The 22,728-nt window shown below is 40.2% G+C and overlaps 1 protein-coding gene and 1 pseudogene across 1 annotated transcript in view; one reads left to right on the forward strand and one right to left on the reverse strand.

Moving 5' to 3' along the window:
• Positions 1–22,728, reverse strand: part of Cltcl1 (clathrin heavy chain like 1) — a 130,409-nt gene that overhangs the window by 65,567 nt on the left and 42,114 nt on the right. Inside the window, 7 exon segments of the mRNA XM_087202782.1 lie at positions 2,349–2,486; positions 5,828–5,950; positions 7,656–7,808; positions 8,328–8,528; positions 14,950–15,147; positions 16,302–16,475; positions 20,442–20,556. Of these exon segments, the coding sequence (XP_087058908.1) occupies positions 2,349–2,486; positions 5,828–5,950; positions 7,656–7,808; positions 8,328–8,528; positions 14,950–15,147; positions 16,302–16,475; positions 20,442–20,556 (1,102 nt within the window).
• On the forward strand, positions 3,321–4,249 carry LOC101723278 (ligand-dependent nuclear receptor-interacting factor 1-like; annotated as a pseudogene).

The following is a 22,728-nucleotide window of genomic DNA, read 5'->3' on the forward strand; positions in this document are numbered from 1 at the left end:
AAAACCAAAAAACCAAAAAACTAAAAACCAAAAAGCTTTGTGGGCTAAGAATGCATTTGTCAGGGCTGGGGAGTTAGCTCAGGAGTGCTGCCACCTGCCTTGCCAGCAGTGCAAGGTCCTGAGTTCAATCCCCAGTACCAAAAAAAAAAAAAGAATGGATCAGTCAACATACCAACCCTGAAGCCTTGCAGAGTGATCTCACTGTTTATCTCTAACTAGTAGCTACTTCTTTGTTTTGTTTTTTTGGTACCGGGGATTGAACTCGGGTCCTTGAACTTGCAAGGCAGGCAGCGGAACCACTGAGCTAAATCCCCGGCCCTAGTAGCTACTTCTGACAAGATACATTCGTGGATGCCTTCACCTGCAGCCAGCATACTTTCCTACCCTTTCTAGAAAGCAAAACACTGACCAAGTATGGGACTGGACACACAGCTGTTACCACATTGCTCCAGCACTACCCATATGGTTCCCCATGGAATTAATGATAAACCCAATTCCTAAGCTTCAGAGCACCTGCCACTTAACTGCTTCCTCTGTCCTTTCTTTGCTTCTGATCTTTCCTTACTATCTTCTTTTTAATATCGTCCCTTTATCAGAGTAACAATGTGTTCTAGAGAGTTTTGCTTTTGTGTTTATTTTAGGGACAGTGTCTTACTACATGGTCCAGGCTGGCCTTGAACTTGTAAGCCTCCTGCCTCAGTGTCCCAAGGGCTGGGATTATAGGTTTGCATCACTACAGTGATTTGTTTTAGAGAATTTAGACGGCACAGATGAGCAAAGACAGAAGTATCACCCAGTGGCTGTCATCCAGAGAAGACTGCCTCACTATTTTGCGCACTGTGCCCTCACCATGCCCAAATGCTTGCATACCCCCTGGGATGTGGGTGCTCCTTGGGGTCAGACTGTTGAGTTTCTCTTGGGCTATACAGTGAATTCAATCAAGGTGAGCATGAACTACATAGTGAGACCCTGTCTCAAAAAGACAAAAAAATTTTTTTTTAATTTAAAAAGTTGGAATTTTTGATGGGGGATTTAGCTCAGTGGTTTCGCCGCTTGCTGCACAAGCGTAAGAACCTGAGTTCGATCCCCGGTACCAAAAAAAAAAAAAGTTGGAATTTTTATTGGGTGTGGTGGCACATGCTTGTAATATCAGCACTCAGGAGGTCAAAGCAGGAAAACTGTGAATTTGAGGCCAGTCTGGACTACATAGTAAGACCTCGTCTCAAAAAAAAGAAAAAAAAATTCCAATAATATGGGTAAACCTTGAAAATAACATGCTAAGTAAAAACAAAAGCCAAACAAAACCACAAATATTTTAAGATTTCATTTATATGAACTAACTAGAATAGCCATTTTTATAGAAACAGAGAGTAGAATGCTGGTTGGCAGAATACTGGGGACAGGAGAGAATAGCGAGTTACAGGTAGTAGTTACATCATTCTTTTCTGGGATGATGAAAAATTATAGAAATAGCTGGGTGGTGCATGCCTGTTACCCCAACTACTTGGGAAGCTGAGACAGAAGGACTACCAAGTTCGAGGCCAGCCTGGGCAACTTGAAACTCTGTCTCAAAATAAAATTTAAAAAAGACTAAAGATCTGCCTTGTTGGTAGTGTGTTTTCTTACCATGGATGAAGCCCTGGATTCAATCCCCAGTACCAAAAAAAAAAAAAGTTCTGGAAATACATGGTGGTGATGGTTGTGTGTGTGTGTTGTTGTTTTTTTTTTTGTTTTGGTACCAGGAATCGAACTCAGGACCTTTCACTTGCAAGGCAGGCAGCAGAACCACTGAGCTAAATCCCCGACCCGGTTGTGTTTTTAATGATACTTCATTATACATTTAAAAACTGTAAATATGGGGCCGGGGATTTAGCTCAGTGGTTTTGCCACCTGCTGCGCAAGTGCAAGGGCCCGAGTTCGATCTCCGGTACCAAAAAAACAAAAAACAAAAACTGTGAATGTGGAGCCAGGGATGTAGCTCAGTGGTACAGCACCTGCCTGGCAAGCATGAGGCCCTGAGTTTGATTCCTGATACCAACAAAACAAAACAAAATCCCTACTAATTTAAAAATGGTGAGAATGGTAAGCTCTGTTATACATATTTCTCACAAAGAAAAATGGAAAAAAACAAGAAAAGATTCCCGATTGTAACTGTTTCCATGAAAATCTTGTACCATGACTTCTGGAGAAGCTGGTCAGAAAGTCACAGAGAATGTCCACTGAAAAGTACCAAGATGAAGCGTTGGTGAAAGCACAGCCAGTCAACCCCTGTACTCAGCTACACACGGCCCACACAGAGGGGTGGCAGGTGTTCTGCTCCTTGGTGTTAGCCTGGAGCTGTCACTTGCCTGGGGTGCATGGATCAGATTCATCTCTAACAGCCGAGTCTGGAGATGCCCCTCAGCTGGGTGATTATTCTTCAAGACATCCAACAAGAAGGAAGTACATTGCTGAATTAAACTGTTTTCCATGAAAATGTCCACAATCTGCAAAGATCCAAGCCATGTTTTCATTCAAAGGAATCAGTGTTTTATTTTCCTATTGAAATAGTTCCTGAAATAGAATCTCAGTTAGAAATTCAGTAATTAGTTCCCTCCTTTGCATTTTCTTATATATTCAAATTTCAAGAAATTCACAGTCATTATTTATTAAAAAGTAATTTTGAGGGCCAGGATGTAGCTAAGTGGCACAGCGCCTGCCTGGCAAGCATGAGGTCCTGAGTTTGATCCCCAGTACCAAAAAAAAAGGTAATTTTGTTAAATCACATCTCTGATGTGATACTCATCAACAGGACAAAATAGTGTCGTGGATTAAAGAGAAACTTTTTAGGCCGGGGATTTAGCTCAGTGGTTCCGCCGCCTGCCTTGCAAGCGCAAGGACCTGAGTTTGATCCCCGGCACACACACAAAAAGAGAAACTTTATAACATGAGCAACCAGAATCCTCTGAAGTGATCCAAACAATCAAACAACAATTAATCAAACCTAAAGAGAGCCAATACTTGGTGGTGGCTGGCTCATATATCATCATTATTCAGGCACAAATGGAAAAATGCAACATTTACTCAGGCATCAATTATTAAAAGTTAAATGGATGCTAACTTAAGAAATAACTAAACTTTAATAGTAAGAGAAATATAAGTAATAAATTTAGCACCTATGTAATTGTTTCCATACTTAAAGTACATGAGAGAAGTTTAAAAAACTTTTTGAAATGCAATCAAGATTTAAAATGAATTCTGGCACTCTCTATAGTTGCTGGCAACTGCAGCACAATATTCTCTCACTCTGGTTCTCTCCTGTATGAGAACACTGGCACTATACTACCCACGGTCCTAGATGTATTGTCCTCCACCCATCTAAAATGTCCAATAACCTACAGAGGGTCTTCCTGAAATCTGCTGAGGAAAATTCAGGCAATGCCTCGCATTGATTCAGAATGAAATGGCATCAACATTAGAAAACTGTATTCAAGGAAGCAAGGAGGAGAAAGATTCTCAAGAAAGCATTAATAAGACATCATCATATTTGAAGAGTGATGCTGAATTTAAAAAGATATTTGGTCTCACTAAAGATTTGAGAGTTTGCCTTACTCAAATTCCTGACCATTTGGACTCTGGAAAAGATTGTGATTACTTTAGCAGTTTGGTGAAGAGTGGTACATACAAAGAGACAGAGTTTGTAGTGAAGGAAGAGGAAAACAAACAGAATTTTGGTAAAAGAAAAGAAAAGTAAAAACCATTAAGAAGATGGATCACACAAAGAAGAGAAAAACTGAGAGGGCTTTTAACACAGTCACTAATGGGGAAACAAATGTCACCACTTCTGAACCCCTTAGCAGTATTTTGCCAACTTCAGATATACCACAATATAACATTCTCCCAAGTCACAGCAAAACCAGAGAAGAAAAGAGAACTGATATAAAACACTGTTCCCAAGAGAAGTAGCAGAAAGGTGCACTGAACTCAAATTTAATTTTTGACCAAAGTCATTTCTTTTTTTGGGGGGGTGGGGTACCGGGGATTGAACTCAGGACCTTGTGCTTGCAAGGCAGGCATTGGAACCAGTGAGTTAAATCCCTGGCTCCAAAGTCATTTCTTTAATAAAAGTTATACTGAAGATATTTTCCCAGTGATACTACCAGAACTGGAAGAAACCATCCGAGATGAAAAAATAAGAAGACTTAAACAGGTGCTGAGAGAGAAAGAAGCAGCTCTTGAAGAAATGCGTAAGAAGATGTAACAAAAATAACAAAATGTCCTATACTTAAAGACTTCAATTCAATAACTTTTAAAAATAGGCCTCTTTTATGAATAAAGTAGTTGCCCCATATCTACCAGGGATATATTCCATGACCCACAGTGGATATCTGAAACCAAAGATAGTGCTGAACCCTGCGGTTCCTTGACAGCCACTCCAATAACTGAGACAGCTACTTAAATACTAGTGTGGATACCATGGACAAAGGTGTAATTTATGTTTTGAGCAGAAGAGTATAAGATTTCACTGGACTACTCAGAATGACATACAACTTAAACTTCGGAATTATTTCTTCCTAGAGTTTTCCATATACTATTTTGGACACCACTAAAATAAAAACTAAAGAAGGACTACTGTAAGTTAATTATAGATGCATTCTGAAAGTGTTTTTGAATATGAAACTTGTTTTTTCATCAACTGATTATAAAATTTTATTTAAGGAATACAGAAAAGCTTGATTCATGTGACATGTGACTAATATACATGGGGTACCTGAACTATTGTCTTTAGATACCTTTTTTGGAAGGAAAAATGCTTTATTTTTCTGTAGTCTTAACTGAAGTTTGGGTACTTGTACAGGGTTTTTGTCCTTGCAACTTTAGCTAAAGTTCTCATGTGTTGCTCTAACAGTAGTTATTATATACTGTTGAAATTCTGCAATTCAAGAGAGGAAATGAGCTGTAAACATAACCTTATCATTGAGTTTGTGTATGTACTCTTGATCTCCTTATGCGTAAAATGATGATTTTCTTTTTTTTTTGGAGATGATTTTCTATTAAAAAAAAAAAGATTTAAAATGAAGTCTTCTTTCCCATTGAGAGCTAAGTAAATTTGGCTCAAAATTCTTATCCACAATCAGTAAATATCTGCAAATTTACAAACGTACAAACCCAATATAATTGCACTTATTATTTCTAGGCAAGTTGTTAGTTTTGTTGCCCTGTTTCAAGCTTTGCTGCCTAACTACATTATTACCCAGAAGTTCCTTAAAAGTTCACTGAAGTTACTTGCTATGTGTTTACACCTAAATATTAAATAAGTTACACTAAACAGATTGGTCTCTACATAAATCCAAGGCAGGCAGACACCTACAAGAGGCAAATCTGAGTAAATTGACAGCATCTGCGTTAGTGCTCAGGCAGAGTTCAGGCTGTGTGTCATAAAGAGATAGTAAGGTGGTAATGGATGATGTGAAGAATGGGCTACCATGCTCAAATGACATCCTCATACCCTAATAACAATCACTATTTCAAAAAACAAAGCCTTTAAACTAGACACACAAATCCTTCAACATATTTCAGAACAAAGGTAAACTAGGCATGGTGGCGCATACCTATAATTCCAGGACTCTGGAGGCTAAGGATTGAGAGTTGGAGCCCAGCCAGGGCAACTCAGCAAGACCTGTAGCTCAGTGTGAAGACCTTGGGTCTAATCCCTGGTACCATGAAACACAGAAAGAGGGAGAGGGAGAAGGAGCGAAAGGGAGGGATGAAAAGCGGGGGGCGGGGGGGATCGCCTCTTGATGGCTCTAAAAAGGCACAAAATATTGACCCACCAGGTTGTGCTTACCTGATTTATGCTGGCCAATGGTTCCTCATCCTGCACCAGCATTTGGGAAAACTGCAGACCCTGTTTGGGACTGATCCTCATCACACTTCTCAGCAAAAATATCCAGTCTGGGGTATAACCAACCTGGAAGTGAGGAAACACCAATCAGAAAAAGTAACTCAAAAATAGACCATGTTCATAGCAACAATAGAGACCTTAACATAGCCAAAGAAATGGAAATCCTGCAATGTGAGCTCTCATACCACAGTGGAGTGAAACTAGAAACCCATAGCAGAAATACATGTATTCAGAATACAATTATTTTTTTCTCTCTCTTCCTATTATCTGTCTTTTCATACCTTATTTATATATTAACTTTTTCATACAAAAGAAACCATGTGATATTTAAGCTTATGTGTCTGATTTACTTCACTTAACATTATAGTCTCAAGGTGCATCCAATTTTCTACAAATGCTTCAAGTTCATCTTTCTTTATAGCAGAGTAGTACTCCAGTACCATCACATTTTCTTTATCCATTCATCTGTTGATAGGCATATAGGTTGTTCCTAAGATTTAAGTATTATGGATTGTGCTGCTATAAAACATGGGTATAAGGCTAAGGATTTACCTCAGTGGTGCCGCAGCCTGCCTCGCAAGTCCAAGGTCCCAAGTTCGATCCCCAGTACCAAAATAAATAAATAAATAAACATGGATATATGTACATCACTGTGGTATGATTGATTTTTTTTTTTTTTTTTTTTGCCAGGGTCTCACTTTGTAGTTCAGGCTGGTCCTGAACTTACTATGTAGCCCAGACTGGTCCCGAACTCACAGTAATTCTCCTGCCTCAGCCTCCTGAGTGCTGGGATTACAGGTGTGTACCACCATGCCTGGCAGTGGTATGATGTTTTTAACTCTTTTGGGAAAATACATACAAGGGGTATACCTGGGTCAAATGGAATTTCTATGTTTAGTTTTCTGAGGAATTACCATACTGATTTCCATAGTGGTTCTATCAGTTTACACTCCAACCTACAATGAAGAAGTGTTCCATAGCCTTGCCAGCATTTATTTGTTATTGGTTGATTTATTGATAGTAGCTATTCTTTCTGGGGTGAAATAGAATCTTAATGTTGTTTTAATTTGTACTTCCCAAATGGCCAGCAATGTTGAACATTTTTTAATGTATTTATTAGCCACTTGTATTTTTTCGTCTCTCAACTCCAGGGTTTCAGTTTAGTACTAGTCCCATATAACCCCAGCTACAAACATGACTCAATCTCCAACTAGTTGGACATCCGCCAAGCAGACCCAAGGCTGTCTCCCAAATCTAAGAAGGCAACCTTCCTGCCTGACAAGGAAGTAGTAGTAGACCTTTTCTTACCCAACCGGTGCCTGGTCGTCAGCACTGACAATTCTTTTTTTTTGAGACAGGGTCTCGCTTTGTAATTCAGGCTGGCCCTGAATTCACTATGTAGACCAGGCTGGCCTCAAACTTGTGGCGATCCTCTGGCCTCAGCCTCTGGAGTGCTGGGATTACAGGAGTGCGTCACCATGCCCAGCTAGCACTGACAATTCTTTTTTTTTTTTGGTACCGGGGATCAAATTCTGGACCTTGCGCTTGAGGCAGGCGCTGGAACCACTGAGCTAAATTCCCGGCCCCGGTACCGGAGATTGAACTCAGCACCCTGTGCTTGCCAGGCAGGCGCAGTGCCATTGAGCTATATCCTCGGCCCAGTACTGACAATTCTTGCACACCAAAATATTCATATAGAAAGTATTTTATAAACTCCATATACAACAACCATTCACCCACAATCCAACATCAATGCTTAGACAGCCATTACCTTTGTGGCATAGAGCACAATTTTCTGGAATTGGCCAGTTTCTGCAAAACACTGGATAACTTTGCTTGGCACATCTGCTCGAAGGTACACACTCAGAGCGAGTGTAGGGTCAGAAGTTTTGACCAAATCTCCCAGCTCCTCTGAACACTGCAGCTGTGTATGGCAAAGGAAAAGGCACAATTAGGACCTAAGGAGTAATGTTCCTGTGACCTTGTCTTCAGTCTTTTTTTTTTTGGTACCGGGGATCCAACTCAGGACCTTGAACTTGCAAGGCCAGCAGCAGAACCACTGAGCTAAATCCCTGGCCCTGTTTTGCTTTTTTGAGACAGTCTTGCTATGCAGTTCAGGCCAGCCTTGAACTCACTATGTAGCCCAGACTAGCCTTGAACTTGCAGTGATCCTCCTGCCTCAGCCTCCTTGGTTGCTGGGATTACAAGTGTGTGCCACCACACCTGGCCATTGGTTTGATTTTTTGTGTGTGTGTGTGTGTGATACCAGGGATTGAACTCAGACCTTGTGCTTGTGAAGCAGACGTGGTGCCACTGAGCTAAATTCCCAGCTCTTGGTTTGATTTTTTGAGACAGGATCTCACTACATAGTTCAGGCTGGCCTTGAACTCACTATTGTAGCCCAGGCTGGCCTCAAACTCAAAACAATCCTCTTGCCTCATACCTTATCTTCTTTCAACCATTTTTCTAAGAGTTGCTTTCGTCCCTGCTGAAGAACAGGCCGGCAAAGCTCTAAGAATTCAAGTTTATTAAGCTGACCCTGGTCAAGCAGGATTCCAAAGTACAGGATCAAAGGAGAGGCTTGGCCTGATTGGGCAGGTATACTCTGGAACTGCTGGATCGTGTCACTGGTACGCAGAATTCCCTGAAAATAAATGGAAATGCACGTATTTTCTGCTGTAATCACAGGGCATCCTAATACTTAACTTGCTTACATTTTAAAAGAATCTGCCAATGGACTTCTACATTGACTTGAAGGGACAAAAAGTCCTCTACCAAACCAAGTGCTTTCAAATCCATCAATAATTGTAATAGAAAATCTATCTCCCAGGGTGACTTCACCTCTTACTTCTCCACTAGCATGCTTCTGTGAGAATTAGTTCTCTAACTTCGTTTTGTAGTAGTGAAATTCTAACACCATTATGGGGTTTTTTTTGGTACCGGGGATCGAACTCGGGTACTTACACTTGCGCAGCAGGTGGCAAAACCACTGAGCTAAATCCCCAACCCAAACACCATTATGTTTTAATTCAAAGTATTCAAAGGCCAGGAATGTAGCTCAGTGGCGCTACGCCTGCCTGGCAAGCGCCAAGGTCCTGAGTTTGATCCCCAGTACTGGAAAAAAAATCTTAGCTGTACCTGGGCCCCAACAAAGTATTAAGAGTCCCAGATGAACATTAGAAATAGTTTGTTTAGAGCCAGGTGTGATGGTGCATGCCTGTAACCCCAGCACTCAGGACTCAAGAGGCTGAGGCAAGAGAATTCCCACAAGTTTGAAGCTAGCCAGGGATATACAATGAGTTCAAGGTCAGCCTGAATTATATAGCAAGGCCCTGTCGAAAGAAAAGAAAAGAAAAGGGGGGGGGGAGGAGAGAGAGAGAAAAAAGGTTTATTCAAAACCATTAATTGAAAGATAGAAACAATTCTTTCAAAGAGAAGCAACTTGAACCATAACGCTAAGTGAAATAAATCAGACACACTAACTTAACTATCACATTGTTTCTCTTAAATGAGAAACTCAGGAGGGAGACTGATCATTCTCAAAGGGGAAGGGGATCAAGAGACGGAGGGGTAGGGAAGAGAGGAAGGAGGTAGGGATGAAAAAAGGAATTGAGATGTATGATGTACATGTACCAACTCCACACAAGGAATGCAAACATATATACTGCAAACGTACCAAAAAAAAAATAGGAAGAGGATGAAGCGATGAGCGGAGACAGGAGAGAGGGAAGGGAAAAGGGATGAAAAAAGGAATTAAGAGTGTTATGTACATGTACCAACTTCCCTCAAGGAAAATGTACTATACTCATGTACTAATGAACTAAAATGATGAAAAAAAAAACACAGAGGGAATTTAAAAGTCTTTACTCAGGAGTAGATCAATTTATCCTAATGAAATAAACCAAAGAAAACCCCGGAGGTAAAAAGTCTACTCTAGGACTGTTGCTAAAAAGAGTAGATACAACCATCTGATATGTTATAGTTATAGATATAACAATTAGGCAGCGGGCCGAAGATTTAGCTCAGTGGTTTTGCCACCTGCTGCGCAAGCACAAGGACCCGAGTTCAATCCCCGAAAACAATTAGGCAGCAACAGTGGAAAATCTGAGTCACCCAAAGGAGAAACTGTACATAAGATGCTAGGTAAAAAATATGCACGTACAGGGGCTGGGAGCTTAGCTCAGTGGTTTCGCCACCTGCTGCACAAGCACAAGGACCCAAGTTCAATCCCCGGTACCAAAAACCAAAATATGCACTTACACAGATAAGAACACAAATACATGGAAGAAGAGAATATTAGTGCAGCAAGGTTGTGTTTTTTGTTTGTTTCTTTCCATTATGGTTATGCATTGGTACAAAAATTTGAACTGAAGAAAAAAAGCACACTAATACAGACTTCCAGAAAGAAGGCAGAGTGGTGAGCAGGAGAGAAAGAGCTTCTATGAGATTTAGTGTTCTGACACTGGAATATAGTGGTGTGAGGGGGAGAAGGAGGGAGGTAGGTCCCCTGGACCCAAGAAGAATCTGAAGTGAAAATTGAAGTCCATGGGGTGAGCGTAGAAAGAGACGTCAATGAAGAGGAGGGAGGTGGCAAGCAGCGCTCTCTCCCAGAGTCCAGTCTCACGGCATGGGAACACCAGGTCAACCCTGCAGACACAAGGTGACTACTGTTGATTACACTACTTTAGCCAAGGTGGGACGCAATGAAACCAGTCCTATGAGGGAAATTTACAGCGGTAAATAGCTATACCAGGAAAACAGCGGGCTCACATAAACAACCTAATGTTGAACATCAAGATTCTAGATAAAGAAGAGCAAGTCAAGCCCAAAGCTTGCACTAGAGAGGAAATTATGAAGATCAGAGCAGAAATTAATGCAATGGAGACTGAAAAAACAATATAAACAATCAATGAAGGGCCAGGGATTTAGCTCAGTGGTGCTGCACCTGCCTCACAAACACAAGGTCCCAAGTTCCATCCCCAGTACCGCAAAAATAAAGGAATCAATGAATCGAAGAGTTGGTTCTTTGAAAGATTAAATAAAATGGAAAAATGTTTAGCCAAGTTTATCAAAAACAGGAAAGACTCAAATCCATGAAATTAGGAATGAAAAAGGTGAAATCACAACAGACCCTGCAGAAATCCAGATCATCAATACCTACTTCAAGAACCTATATTCTAATAAGATGGAAAATACAGAAGAAATGGACAGATTCACATGAATTACCAAAGCTGAATCAAAACAATATAAAAATTCTAAATAAACCAATATCAGCCAATGAAATTTGAAGATGTAATTAAAAATCTACCAACAAAGAAAAGCCCAGGCCCTGATGGATTCATGACTAAATTCTACAAGAAATTTAGAGAAGATCTAATGCCACTACTTCTCAAATGTTTTTAATGAAATTGAAATGGAAGCAATACTCCCAAATTCATTCCTGGAAGCAAGCATTACCCCAGTAACAAAACCAGAGAAGGATCCAACAAAAAAGAGAACTACAAGCCAATCTCCCTAATGAACATAGATGCAAAAATTCTCAATAAGATAATGGCAAACAGAGTGCAGCAAATCATCAAGAAGGTTACACACCATGACCAAGTAGAATTCATCCCAGGGATGCAGAGGTGGTTCAACATATGCAAATCAATAACTAATGCAATATATTAACAGATCCAAGGACAAAAACTGTATGATCCTCTCAACAGATGCAGAAAAAGCATATGACAAGGTCAAACACCTATTCATGATAAAAACACTACAGAAAATTGGTATAGATGGTCTTTATCTCAATCTGATAAAAGTCATTTACAACAAACCAACAGCCAATATCATACTAAAGGACAAAAATTAAAAGCTTTTACTCTAAAATCAACAACAGCTGGGGATTTAGCTCAGTGGTGCCGTGCCTGCCTTCCAAGTGCAAGGTCCTGAGTTTGATTCCTGGTACAGGGGTGGGGTGGGTTGGGAGAGAAAATCAGGAACAAGACAAGGACGTCCACTGTCATCACTCCTGTTCAATATAGTTCTGGAAACATTAGCCAGAGCAATTAGACAAGACAAAGAAATAAAAGGATAGGAAAGGAAGAAATTAAATCATCATTATTTGCAGATGACCTAAGAGTCTACATAAAAGACCCCAAAAGCTCCTCCAAAAGACTGGTAGATTTGATAACCACATTCAGCAGCACAGCTGGATAAAAAGTCAACACTGAAAAATAAACAGCCTTCCTGTACACGGATAGCAAACTCACTGAGAGAGAAATTAGAGAAACAACACCTTTCACAATAGCATCCGCCCCCCAAAAAGAAATACCTAGTAATCAATCTAATGAAAGAAGTAAAAGACCTCTACATTGAAAACTACAAGGTTTCCAGGACTGCGTGTCAGCTCCTGAGCTTTGTTTTAAGTTTGCATATCCTTTGCTTGTATTTTGTATTAAAAAAAAAAAAAGAAATGGGGCCGGGAATTTAGCTCAGCGGTTTCGCCGCCTGCTGCGCAAGCGCATGGACCCGACTTTGATCCCTGGTACCAAAAAATAATAACAATAATAAATAAATAAAAATAAATAAAATCATCTCCTAACCTGAAGGTTACCTTATAAAAAAAGAAAAAGAAAAAGAACCCCTTATCATTAAGCATGTTGGCATTGTCCCCTTTATTTTTCTCTTTGGGGATATTTGAAGCAAGTTATTCTTTTTCTGTATCTTTTTTTTCTTTTGTAAACTTTTTTGTTTTGTTTAAAAATGGCTTTATAAAAGGGCTTTTATAAACTCCTCCCCCCAAAAAAGAAAACTACAGTACTCTGAAAAAGGAGATTGAAGAGGATATCAGAAAATGGAAAGACATCCTTTGTTCTTGGATAGGAAGAACCTATAATATAGTCAAAAGGGCCATACTTCCAAAATTGTTAATACAGATTCAATGCAATCCAATCAAAATTCCAACAGCATATCTCCCAGAATTAGAAGAAACAATCTTAAAATTCATTTGGAATCAGAAGAGACCTAGAATAGCAAAGGCAATTCTGGGCAACGAAGGCAAGGTAGGGGGCATCACAATCCCTGACCTGAAATTATACTACACAGCTACTGTGATAAAAACAGCCTGGTACTGGCAAAAGAACAGACCGGAGGATCAAGGGAACAGATTAGAAGATGCAGAAACAACTCCAGACATACTCAGCCACCTTATCTTTGACAAAGGAGCCAAACACCTTCACTGGAAGAAAGATAGCCTCTTTAATAAATGGTGCTGGGAAAAATGGCTTTCCACATGCCAAAGATTGAAACCATATCCATATTTCACCATGCACTAACCTAAAATTAAAATGGATAAAGATCTAAATACTAAGATAGAAACACTAAATCTGCTGAAAGAGAGAATAGGTAGAACACTTGAGGACATAGGAGTAGGAAAAGACTAAATGAACAAAACCCAGACCAAATGGGAACTACTACAAAGAATCAACAACTGGGACCTCATCTTATTAAAAGGCTCTTGCACAGCAAGAGAAACCACCAACAGAGTGAAGAGACAGCCCACAGTGTGAGAAAAAATTTTTACCAGCTCTTCCTCAGACAAAGGGCAACTATCTAGAATATATAAAGAATTAAAAAAAAAAATCAGACCCCCCCAAATTTAAAGACCCAATACAAAAATGGGTATATGAAATGAAAAGACACTTCTCAGATGAAGAGTGGAAACAGTAAATAAATATATGAAAAAAATGTTCAACATCATTGGTCACTCGAGAGATGCAAATTTAAACAACTCTGAGATTCCATCTCACTCCAGAAAGAACTGCTGTTATCACAAATCAACCAATAATAGGCGCAGGGATTTAGCTCAGTGGCACCGCACCTGCCTCACAAGTGCAAAGTCCTGAGTTTGACCTCCAGTACCAAAAAAAAAAAATCAACCAATAACAAATGCTACAGGGGTTGTGGAAAAAAAGGAAAACTTCTCCACTGTTGGTGGTAGTGTAGACCGGTGCAACCACTGTAGAAATCAGTGTGGAGATTCTCAAAAGAGTAAAACTAGAGGTTCCATTTGAGCCAGGTATTCTCCTTCTTGGTATTTTCCCGAAATAGGCCCGGGGATTTAGCTTAGTGGTTCTGGCGCCTACCTTGCAAGTGCAAGGTCCCGAGTTCAATCCCCGGTACCAAAAAAAAAAAGTATTTTCCCAAAAGAATTAAAAGCATCGGGCCAGGGATTTAGCTCAGTGGTTTCACCGCCTGCTGTGCAAGCACAAGGACCCGAGTTTGATCCCCGGTACCAAATAAATAAAGAAAGAAAGAAAGAATAAGAAATCCAAAAAAAAGAATTAAAAGTATCATACCACAGCAATATATGCACACCCATATTTATAACAGCACAGTTTGTAATGGCTAAATCTCGGAAGCAGCCCAAATGCCCATTAACTGATGAACTGATAAAGATAATTTTTTACACCATGGGTACTACTCTGCCATAAAGAAAGGTGAGCTTGAGACATTTATAGCTAAATGGATGCATCTTGAGACCATACTTTTAAGTGAAATAAATCAGACACACATGTTTAAATTCTGCATTGTTTCTCTAGTGTGAGAAGCTGAAAGTAGAAGGAAGGACTAAAATATATAATGAATATTAGGAAATGGGAAGAAAATATTCAAATAGGAAGAGGAACAAGGAAGGGGGGAGGGAGAAAGGAAGGAAAGGACAAGAAAAAAAGTGAAAATAGAAGGAAAAATGTAAACAAAGCTTTTGCACATAGGGAGGACAGGGGGCACTGACCGGAGGAGGGGAATGGGAAAAAGGCAGGAGGTATAGTGTACAGGTGCAAATTCCCTCTGATGAGTGTTACCATTATGTATGTCTAAAATGTACCAGTAAGTGTTTTGCTATTTTAAAAAAGCACACTAGTGCTCGCTTCAGCAGCACATATACTAAAAAAAAGCACACTAATATAATTAATACTAATTACTCCAACATCAGTAGTGAAATGCTTTTATGATTTATTTCACTGTCTAGATTTGTTCATACATCTCCAGAATGGCATACACTGTTCAAATTTCGTTACCTTTGGTGCAGATGCTGCTGCTTTAGCAGCTTCAGCATAGCTGCCCTGTGCAAACAGAGTACTGAATTTCCTCACAAACAATTCCTCTGCCCCAGGCAGGTTACCACAAACAGCCAAGCGCAAACCCAGGTCTAGATTCTGAAGCACACTGGTTGCATAGTTCACAATATTCTCTTCTTCAACACAAACTGACAGCACCTGTAAGGACCCACCAAGTGAGACGGGCTTCTCTCACACGCACACATGCTCTTCCACCTCCCCTCATAGCACTGCAGTCTGAGCAGAGGTCCCGGGCTTGTGTGGAACATGCCAGTGATGTAGGCCCTGTGTGTGAAAGGATACATAGGAGCTAGGTGCCTAAATAGAACTGCTTCATATAGCGACATCACTAGATTCTATATAGTTGTTTAATAGACTGTAAAAACATCAAATGAAGGGGGACTGAAGGGAGAATAGGGTAAAATAAAATTTATTTTAAGAAAACATCAAGTGAGAGAAATGTAAAGTCATGTGGGCATTGATCACCGTGATATGTTGGATTTTGTCGAACACTTTTTCTGCATCTATTGAGATGATCATATGGTTTTTGTCCTTGGCTCTGTTAATATAGTATATTATTTATTGATTTGTGTATACAGTGATATATGGCTTTTTTTGTTTGTTTGTTTTTTGGTACCAGGGATCGAATTCCGGACCTTGTGCTTTCGAGGCAGGCAGTGGAACCACTGAGCTAAATCCCCGGCCCGTACAGTGATATGTTGTTGAAGATACTAAAATGATTTGCCCAGTTTTAACTGCCAAACTTTCTTGTCTTTTCTTTTCTTTCTTTCTTTTTTTTTTTTTTTTGAGATAGGATATCTTTATGTAATCCAAGCTGGCCTTGAACTCACTATGTAGTCCAGGATGGCCTCAAATATGCGGCAATTCTCCTGTCTCAGCCTCCCAAGTGCTGGGATTACAGGCATGCACTACCATACCTAGCTCTTCTCATTATTTTTTAAATTAATGTATATATTTTCTTCTCTTTTTAACTTTGAGAAAGGTAACTTTGGTAACATAGTATCTATTTTTCCTACTTTCTCCAATCAGTGGATGCATGGCATGAAGATATTCACTGTGTGTTAGAACTGTGGTTCCACTAGTAGACACTTCATGTAGGAAGGAGCTGCTTGCTCCCTTCTCAGAGTGCTGGGTGAAGAGGGGAAATGATGGTATGAAGAAGGGAGACACAGATATAATTTTAATAGCAGGAGCTAACTCTTCCTGGTCACTTTCCTGGAGGAGGAGGAAAGTCTAAGCTGTAGTCCTCAGTGAATAGAAATGGTAGGAAATGAAATCTCAGAGTTACATACCTGTTCTTTTTTGTTGACAACAATAATCCCAGAGGTAGGTTCATGGGGAGCAGATACAAAGATTGTGTCAGCACTGATACGGTTCATGTAGATGCACATGCCAGACTCTAGGTCATATATATGAAGGTAGCCATACTTTGTGATCAAGTAGATAACACCAAGTTTAACTTCAATCTGTAAGACAGAGTATAACAGGATAGAAAAAATAAAGAGAAGCCAAGTTGGGCAAAAGAGCTCACAAATGATGAAAAGGATTTTTGAGTCCCTCAGGCCAAGATTACTGGTGGGGAGCAATGCTTCCCTAATATATGGACTCTAAGTCCTACCCCACACCTTGATCTAGTGTTGAAGCAAATATTCTGCCCAATCACTGGCAAAGGTCCAAGAAAATTGGCCTATTTAAAACATCTTTCAAGTAGGGACATCCTTTTCCTAGTGGCTTTCTTTCTCAGACAGGGTCTCACATGCTGGCTTTGAACTTACTATATAGATCAGCTGGCCTCAAACTAGTGGCAATTCTCCTACTTCAGCCTTCCAAATGCTGGGATTACAGGCATGCACTACCATCCTGACTTTTCCCTAGTTTCTCACCAAACTCCTATAAGCAAACTGCAAGTTCATAAAAGAAAGGGAAAGTTCTAGATAAAGACCGCAAATACTGATTTCACTTTCCATTCTACCCTCCACACTTTATTAACCTTTGCCAAGTGCCATCAATTCTTACAAAAACTATTTAACACACAGGAAAATTTGAAGGGGTTGGAAACAGATTAATTCGACAATTAGATTTTTATTAAACCTATAGTTATTTTATTTGTTGTTTTTTTTTTTTGGTACCGGGGATTGAACTTGGGTCCTTGTGCTTGCGGGGCAGGTGGCGGAACCACTGAGCTAAATCCCCAGCCCAACCTATAGTTATGTTAAAAATATGGTGTTAGCATAGGAAGAGTCATAGAGAAAGCAAACTTAATTGAGAATCCTGAAAAAGAACCAATCAGGCCAGGCATGGGTGTAATTCCAGCACTCTGGGAGAGTGAAGCAGGAAGATCACAAATTCAAGTCCAGCCTGCACTACTTACCAAGACTGTTTCAAAATTTAAAGTTTAAAAAAAAAAAAAAAATGGAATCAATTTATTGCGAATGAGTAGATAATCCATCAGTGGACTATAGACACTTTAATCAATACATGGTAGGGCTGGGGATTTAGCTCAGTGGTTCTGCTGCCTGCCTCACAAATGCAAGGACCGGAGTTCGATCCCTGGTACCAAAAAAACCAAAAACAAAACAAAACAACCAATACATGTATCTGGGATGGAGAGGAAAGAACTGTATCCTGATTTTACTCAAGTAAATTCCAGATAGACCAAAGATTTTATTTTTTTTTAATTTTTTTTGCTTAAATTCTTTTATTGGTACATTTTAGGTATACAATACATTTACATTTATCATTGGGTGCTTGTACCTGTACATGATGTATCTTGGTTCTTCTTTTTTCCCCATTACCTGTGCACCCTTCACCCCTCCACCCTTCCCTATTTACATATTTTGTTTCCATTATTTTTTTCTTTTCTCACAATTTTTCCTTTCCATTCTTTCCTTTCCCCATCTCCTCCCACCACCAGGCCAAAGGTTGTTTTTTTTATTTTTTCTTTTTTGGTACTGGGGATCAAACTTGGGACCTTGCGCTTGCGAGGCAGGCACTGGAACCACTGAGCTAAATCCCTGGCCCATGGCCAAAGGTTTTAAATAGCAAACATAATTAAGAGAGCAATAAAAAAATATGGGTGACTATTGTGATCATCTTAGGGGTACAGAATTCTTTTCTTTTTTTTTTTTTGGTACCGGGGATCGAACTCAGGACCTTGCACTTGCGAGGCAAGCAGCAGAACCACTGAGCTAAATCCCCAGCCCCAGAATTATTTTCAAAACATGATACCAAAGAGACATAAAAATGCAAAACTTCAGCCGGGCAGGGTGGTGCTGTACTCCGGAAGGGTAAGGCTAAGGCAGGAGGACCACTGTGAGCTCGAGGCCAGCCTGGGCTACATATAGTGAGTTAAGAACAGCCTGAACTGCCTAATGAGACTCTGCCTCAAAAAACAAATAAACAAAAAAATGCAAAACTTCAGCCTTGTGGGGTGGCACAAGCCAATAATCCTAGCACTCTGGGAGGTTGCGCCAGGAGGAACACAAGTTCAAGCCCACCCTGAGCATCTTAGTGACTTAGTGAGACCTTGTCTCAAAAAAAATATGCTGCAAGGCCGGGGATTTAGCTCAGTGGTTCCGCTGCTTGCCTCATAAGCACAAGGACCAGAGTTTGATGCCCGGTACAAAAAAAAAAAGTGCTGGGGACATAGCTCAGTGTGAAGGACCTGGGTTAAATTCCTAGTACTGAAAAATAAAAATCCTACATGATGGAATATAACACGAATAAACCTTTGTTATGACTAGGAAAAATACTAGAAACATATCAGATAGCATTCCACAACTACAAAGCACTCAAAGAAAGATAAAGATCTGCTGAAAAAAATGCAAAGATCAGAAAAAGGCAATTAGCAAGTTGCATATGGTAAACCCATTCTTTCTCACAAGAAAAGAAGGAAGAAAAAAATCACTGACCACTGTCCAGCTATCAAGGGCAGGGGAACTGAGAAGTATGGTCATGAGAGTCAGTGACATACACATGTCCCTGACCCACAGTCTCCTATCCAGAAATTTATTTTTGTACTTTTGGGTTAATGCACAAAAATGCATGGACCACAGTGTTCCTTGAAGTGTTTACTGTAAACCTAAAGGTCCATTAATGGGACTGTTTGAGTTATAGCACATCCACAAAACACATGATGCAGACAATAAAATAAATGTTATTTTATTGACCTAAACTGGCTTTGATATAGTTGATAGTCATAAAGCACCAAAGATAGTGTACAGCCATTTTTATAGGAGTCTATTTGTATATATCTGTGTAAATATGTGCATAAGAAGTTATTTTCAAAGTGGTGGTGACAATCACCAGTCATGGTAGGATTTTAATAGATATTTAACTCGGCTGCTAAATTTATTGATAATGTTGGAAATTGATATACAACATTTCACGTTTTTTTTTTTTTCTTTTTTGAGGCAGGGTCTCCTTTTGTAGTTCAGGCTGGCCCTGAACTCACTATATAACCCAGGCTGGCCTTGAACTCACAGTGATCCTCCTGCCTCAGCCTCCCGACTGCTGGGATTACAGGCGTGTACCACCACATCCAACTTACAACATTTCACTTTATAAGATAGCAAAAAGCTACTTTCACCTTGGGAAAAAAATTACATCCTTTGACCAGGTAACTACTGCCAGAAATCTAGATTACAGGAATTATTGTAAATATGTCAGATATTTGAAAACAACAAAAAAAGGAAATAGCTAAAACATCCTCCAATTATGATGTACCTTTTAAAGAAAAAACCTGCTTATTTCCCATAATGTTCACAAGAATAAAATACCTTATGGAAATTCCTACAATCTACTGAGCATAACAGTGAAAGAGAGAGTATTTCATATCATCTTTTGTTTTGTTTTTGTTATTTAGAGACAAGGTCTCACAATGTAGTTCAGGCTGGTCTTGAATTCACTAGTAGCCCAAGCTGGCCTCAAACTCGAAGCGATTCTCCTGCCTCAGCCTCCTGAGTGCTGGGATTACAGGTGTGTGTCAATCATATAATCTTATATAGTATGATCCTAATTTTGATTTAAAAATTTATATCTAAATTTTCATATAACAAATAGTAAGCACTTTGATGTATTATGTACTAAACTGGTCAGCTACAGAAGACTATTTTCTTCTTTATATATTCTTGTACCACACAGATCATGGAACTTTTTATAATAAAAGGAGAAAAGTCTAGGACTTTGGTGTATGAGTTGGAAGAGTCTCATGCTGCCCTAACCCACCTGACAAAGCACAATCCCTTCTATGAGCAGGACTTTTCCTAATCTTGCACGAAGTCCCAGGCCTCTAAATGGGTTTGTGTGAATCACAGATCTCGGATGGAGGAAGACAGGGAGGCAAACTCTAGGTGGCAGCTTCCTGTACCTAAGAAGGTGCCAGAATACATATTGCAGAACACGAAGGTAATCAAAGAGCAGTACATCCATACCTGCATAGCCACTGGAAAATCAGTCTGTGACTGTGGAGGGAAAAACACATCCACAGCTTTCTTTACAAAAGGCTGGTTTCCTGCTGCAGGCTGTTCAACTTTGATTATGTGCAACCAGAGGACAGGTTTTAGACCAATCCAAGATAACGTTCTGGTGGCAGACAGGTGCTAACCAAGGCATGGTGGTTAAGTGCAGAAGCCTCAGTTCTAAGCTCTGAATGAAAAACACTAAAACTTACATTCAAATAAAATAAACTGGGAATGTTGACTCACACCTGTAATCTCAGCACTTGGGAGGCTGAGGCAGGAGGATCCTGAGTTCCAGGTCAGCCCAGACAATCTAGGGAGTATAAGGCTGCCCTGGACTACAGAGCAAGCCCTGTCTCAGACACACACACACACATCACCAGCAAAATAAGACAATCCCTTTTCTGAGATGCTTGTGATTATTCACCAAACTGCTCCATACCACCAGGTACAACAAAAAGAACCAATGGCAGGAAACCTGAGAACATTCAGCACCAGGAGGCTGGCTGAATCATGTCTCCATTGTCTAGACTCTGACACTGATTCTTGGGAAACAAAGGTTATCAACTGGCCTGGGACCTATTCCAACTCTGTTCTCTCCTCTCCCAGACACAGCTCAGGCTAACACAAACCACTCAGTCAACAAGACTCCTTACTGAATGCCAAACTCATAAGATAGTATGACTGGCCATGACATAGTCCTGAGCTCTTCAAGGTTCTGCTGGGGGAGGTAAGAATTTCTGTAGAACCCTGATGTGCTAGAAGAGGAGGCTGACGTGGCATCATGCTGGGGCTACTCTGGGTCACATGGGAAATGTAAACTTCTTACACATGGACACTTTAAGACAGTAGTGGTGAATCTATGGTACTCATGCCACAGCGGGTGTGCAGAGCTCTCCCTGTCGGCACAAGTTGCCTCAGCATGGCCCCAGTAGCTGAGCATTGGAAAATAGTGCACCTAAACATGCTAATTGCAAACTTTTACTTTTCGATAAAAAGCTGTTTGTATCACTGAAAGTTATTATTGTTTTTCCTTTAAGACAAGCAATTTAATGTATTTAATGTATTTAATGTTTCTAAACTATAACCTCAGTCCTCAGGTTTAATTGCAGTGCTGGCACTATGTGATTAAACAAGTGAGTTTTGGCCTGTAGTTTGGCCACTTGGTCTCTAAAAGGTTCACCATCACTGCTTTAAAATAAAAGGTAGTTCTGGAAAACTGGTGAGGCCTCTTCATAAGAAAGGGTGGAGAAGGCCTGAGGACATAATCTTACACAAAGTCCCAGACCTCGAAATGGGTTTGAATGAATCACACATCTTGGGTAGAGGGAATCAGTGATGCAACTGTAGGTCGCAGTTTTCCGTCCCTAAAAAGGTGCCTGAATGGATATTTTATTTTTATTTTTTGGGTTTTTTGAGACAGAGTCTCGCTATATAGTTCAGACTGGCCTTGAACTGACTTGTAGCCCAGGTTAGCCTTCAACTTGTGGCAATTCTCTTGCCTCAGCCTCCTGAGTGCTGGGATTACAGACCAGGCATGTACCACCACTATGCTTGGCTTTTTTTTTTTTTTTCCTGAAAGGATATTTCAGAACAGGAAGATATTTAGAGGGCAGCACATTCATATCTACATACTCACTGGAAAATCAGGCCATTCTCTAAGAGCTCAGTCACAAAAGGCTTAGAGACACATAGAGTTGCTAAAGGTCAGACCGTGACAACAGAAAAGAAGAAAGCTCAAGATTTCTTGCTTCCAGTTAAGGACAATGACACTATCAACAAAAGTGGAGGTATGGGAATGTTTTGTTTTGTTTTGTTTTGTTTTGTTTGTACCAGGAATTGAACTCAAGGCTTCATGCTTGCCAGGCAGGTGCTGTGCCACTACGCTACATATCCGGCCTGAAGTATGAGAATGGAAGCTATGGATCTTGGAAAGCAGTAGAAGGGCAGGACTTTGAATAGGTGTTTGTTTGTGTAAAGGTCAGCAATAAGGAATGGATCCACCAAACTCCAATCCACATGTGGAGACTGCTGAGCTATTCCTGCAAAGTCAGCTGATCTCAGAAGGAAAGCATGTGAAGGAATGCAGATGAGAAGGACCCCACTCTCTTCACTACGGCAATGGAGGGCAGACTTAGCCACAAGATTTGAGACAGTTATTTTGAGGGGAACCATGTTTCTCAGGCCACCTCAGAACACCACTCCTGGCCCCTCTCTACCCTCATTTGCTCCCCCAGGGGAGTGCAGTTCATCTGGTAGC

Source organism: Heterocephalus glaber, unplaced genomic scaffold, assembly GCF_053883595.1.
Source record: "Heterocephalus glaber isolate CG9 unplaced genomic scaffold, H.glaber_assembly_v1.0 deba00001781, whole genome shotgun sequence".
NCBI lineage: Eukaryota > Metazoa > Chordata > Mammalia > Rodentia > Bathyergidae > Heterocephalus > Heterocephalus glaber.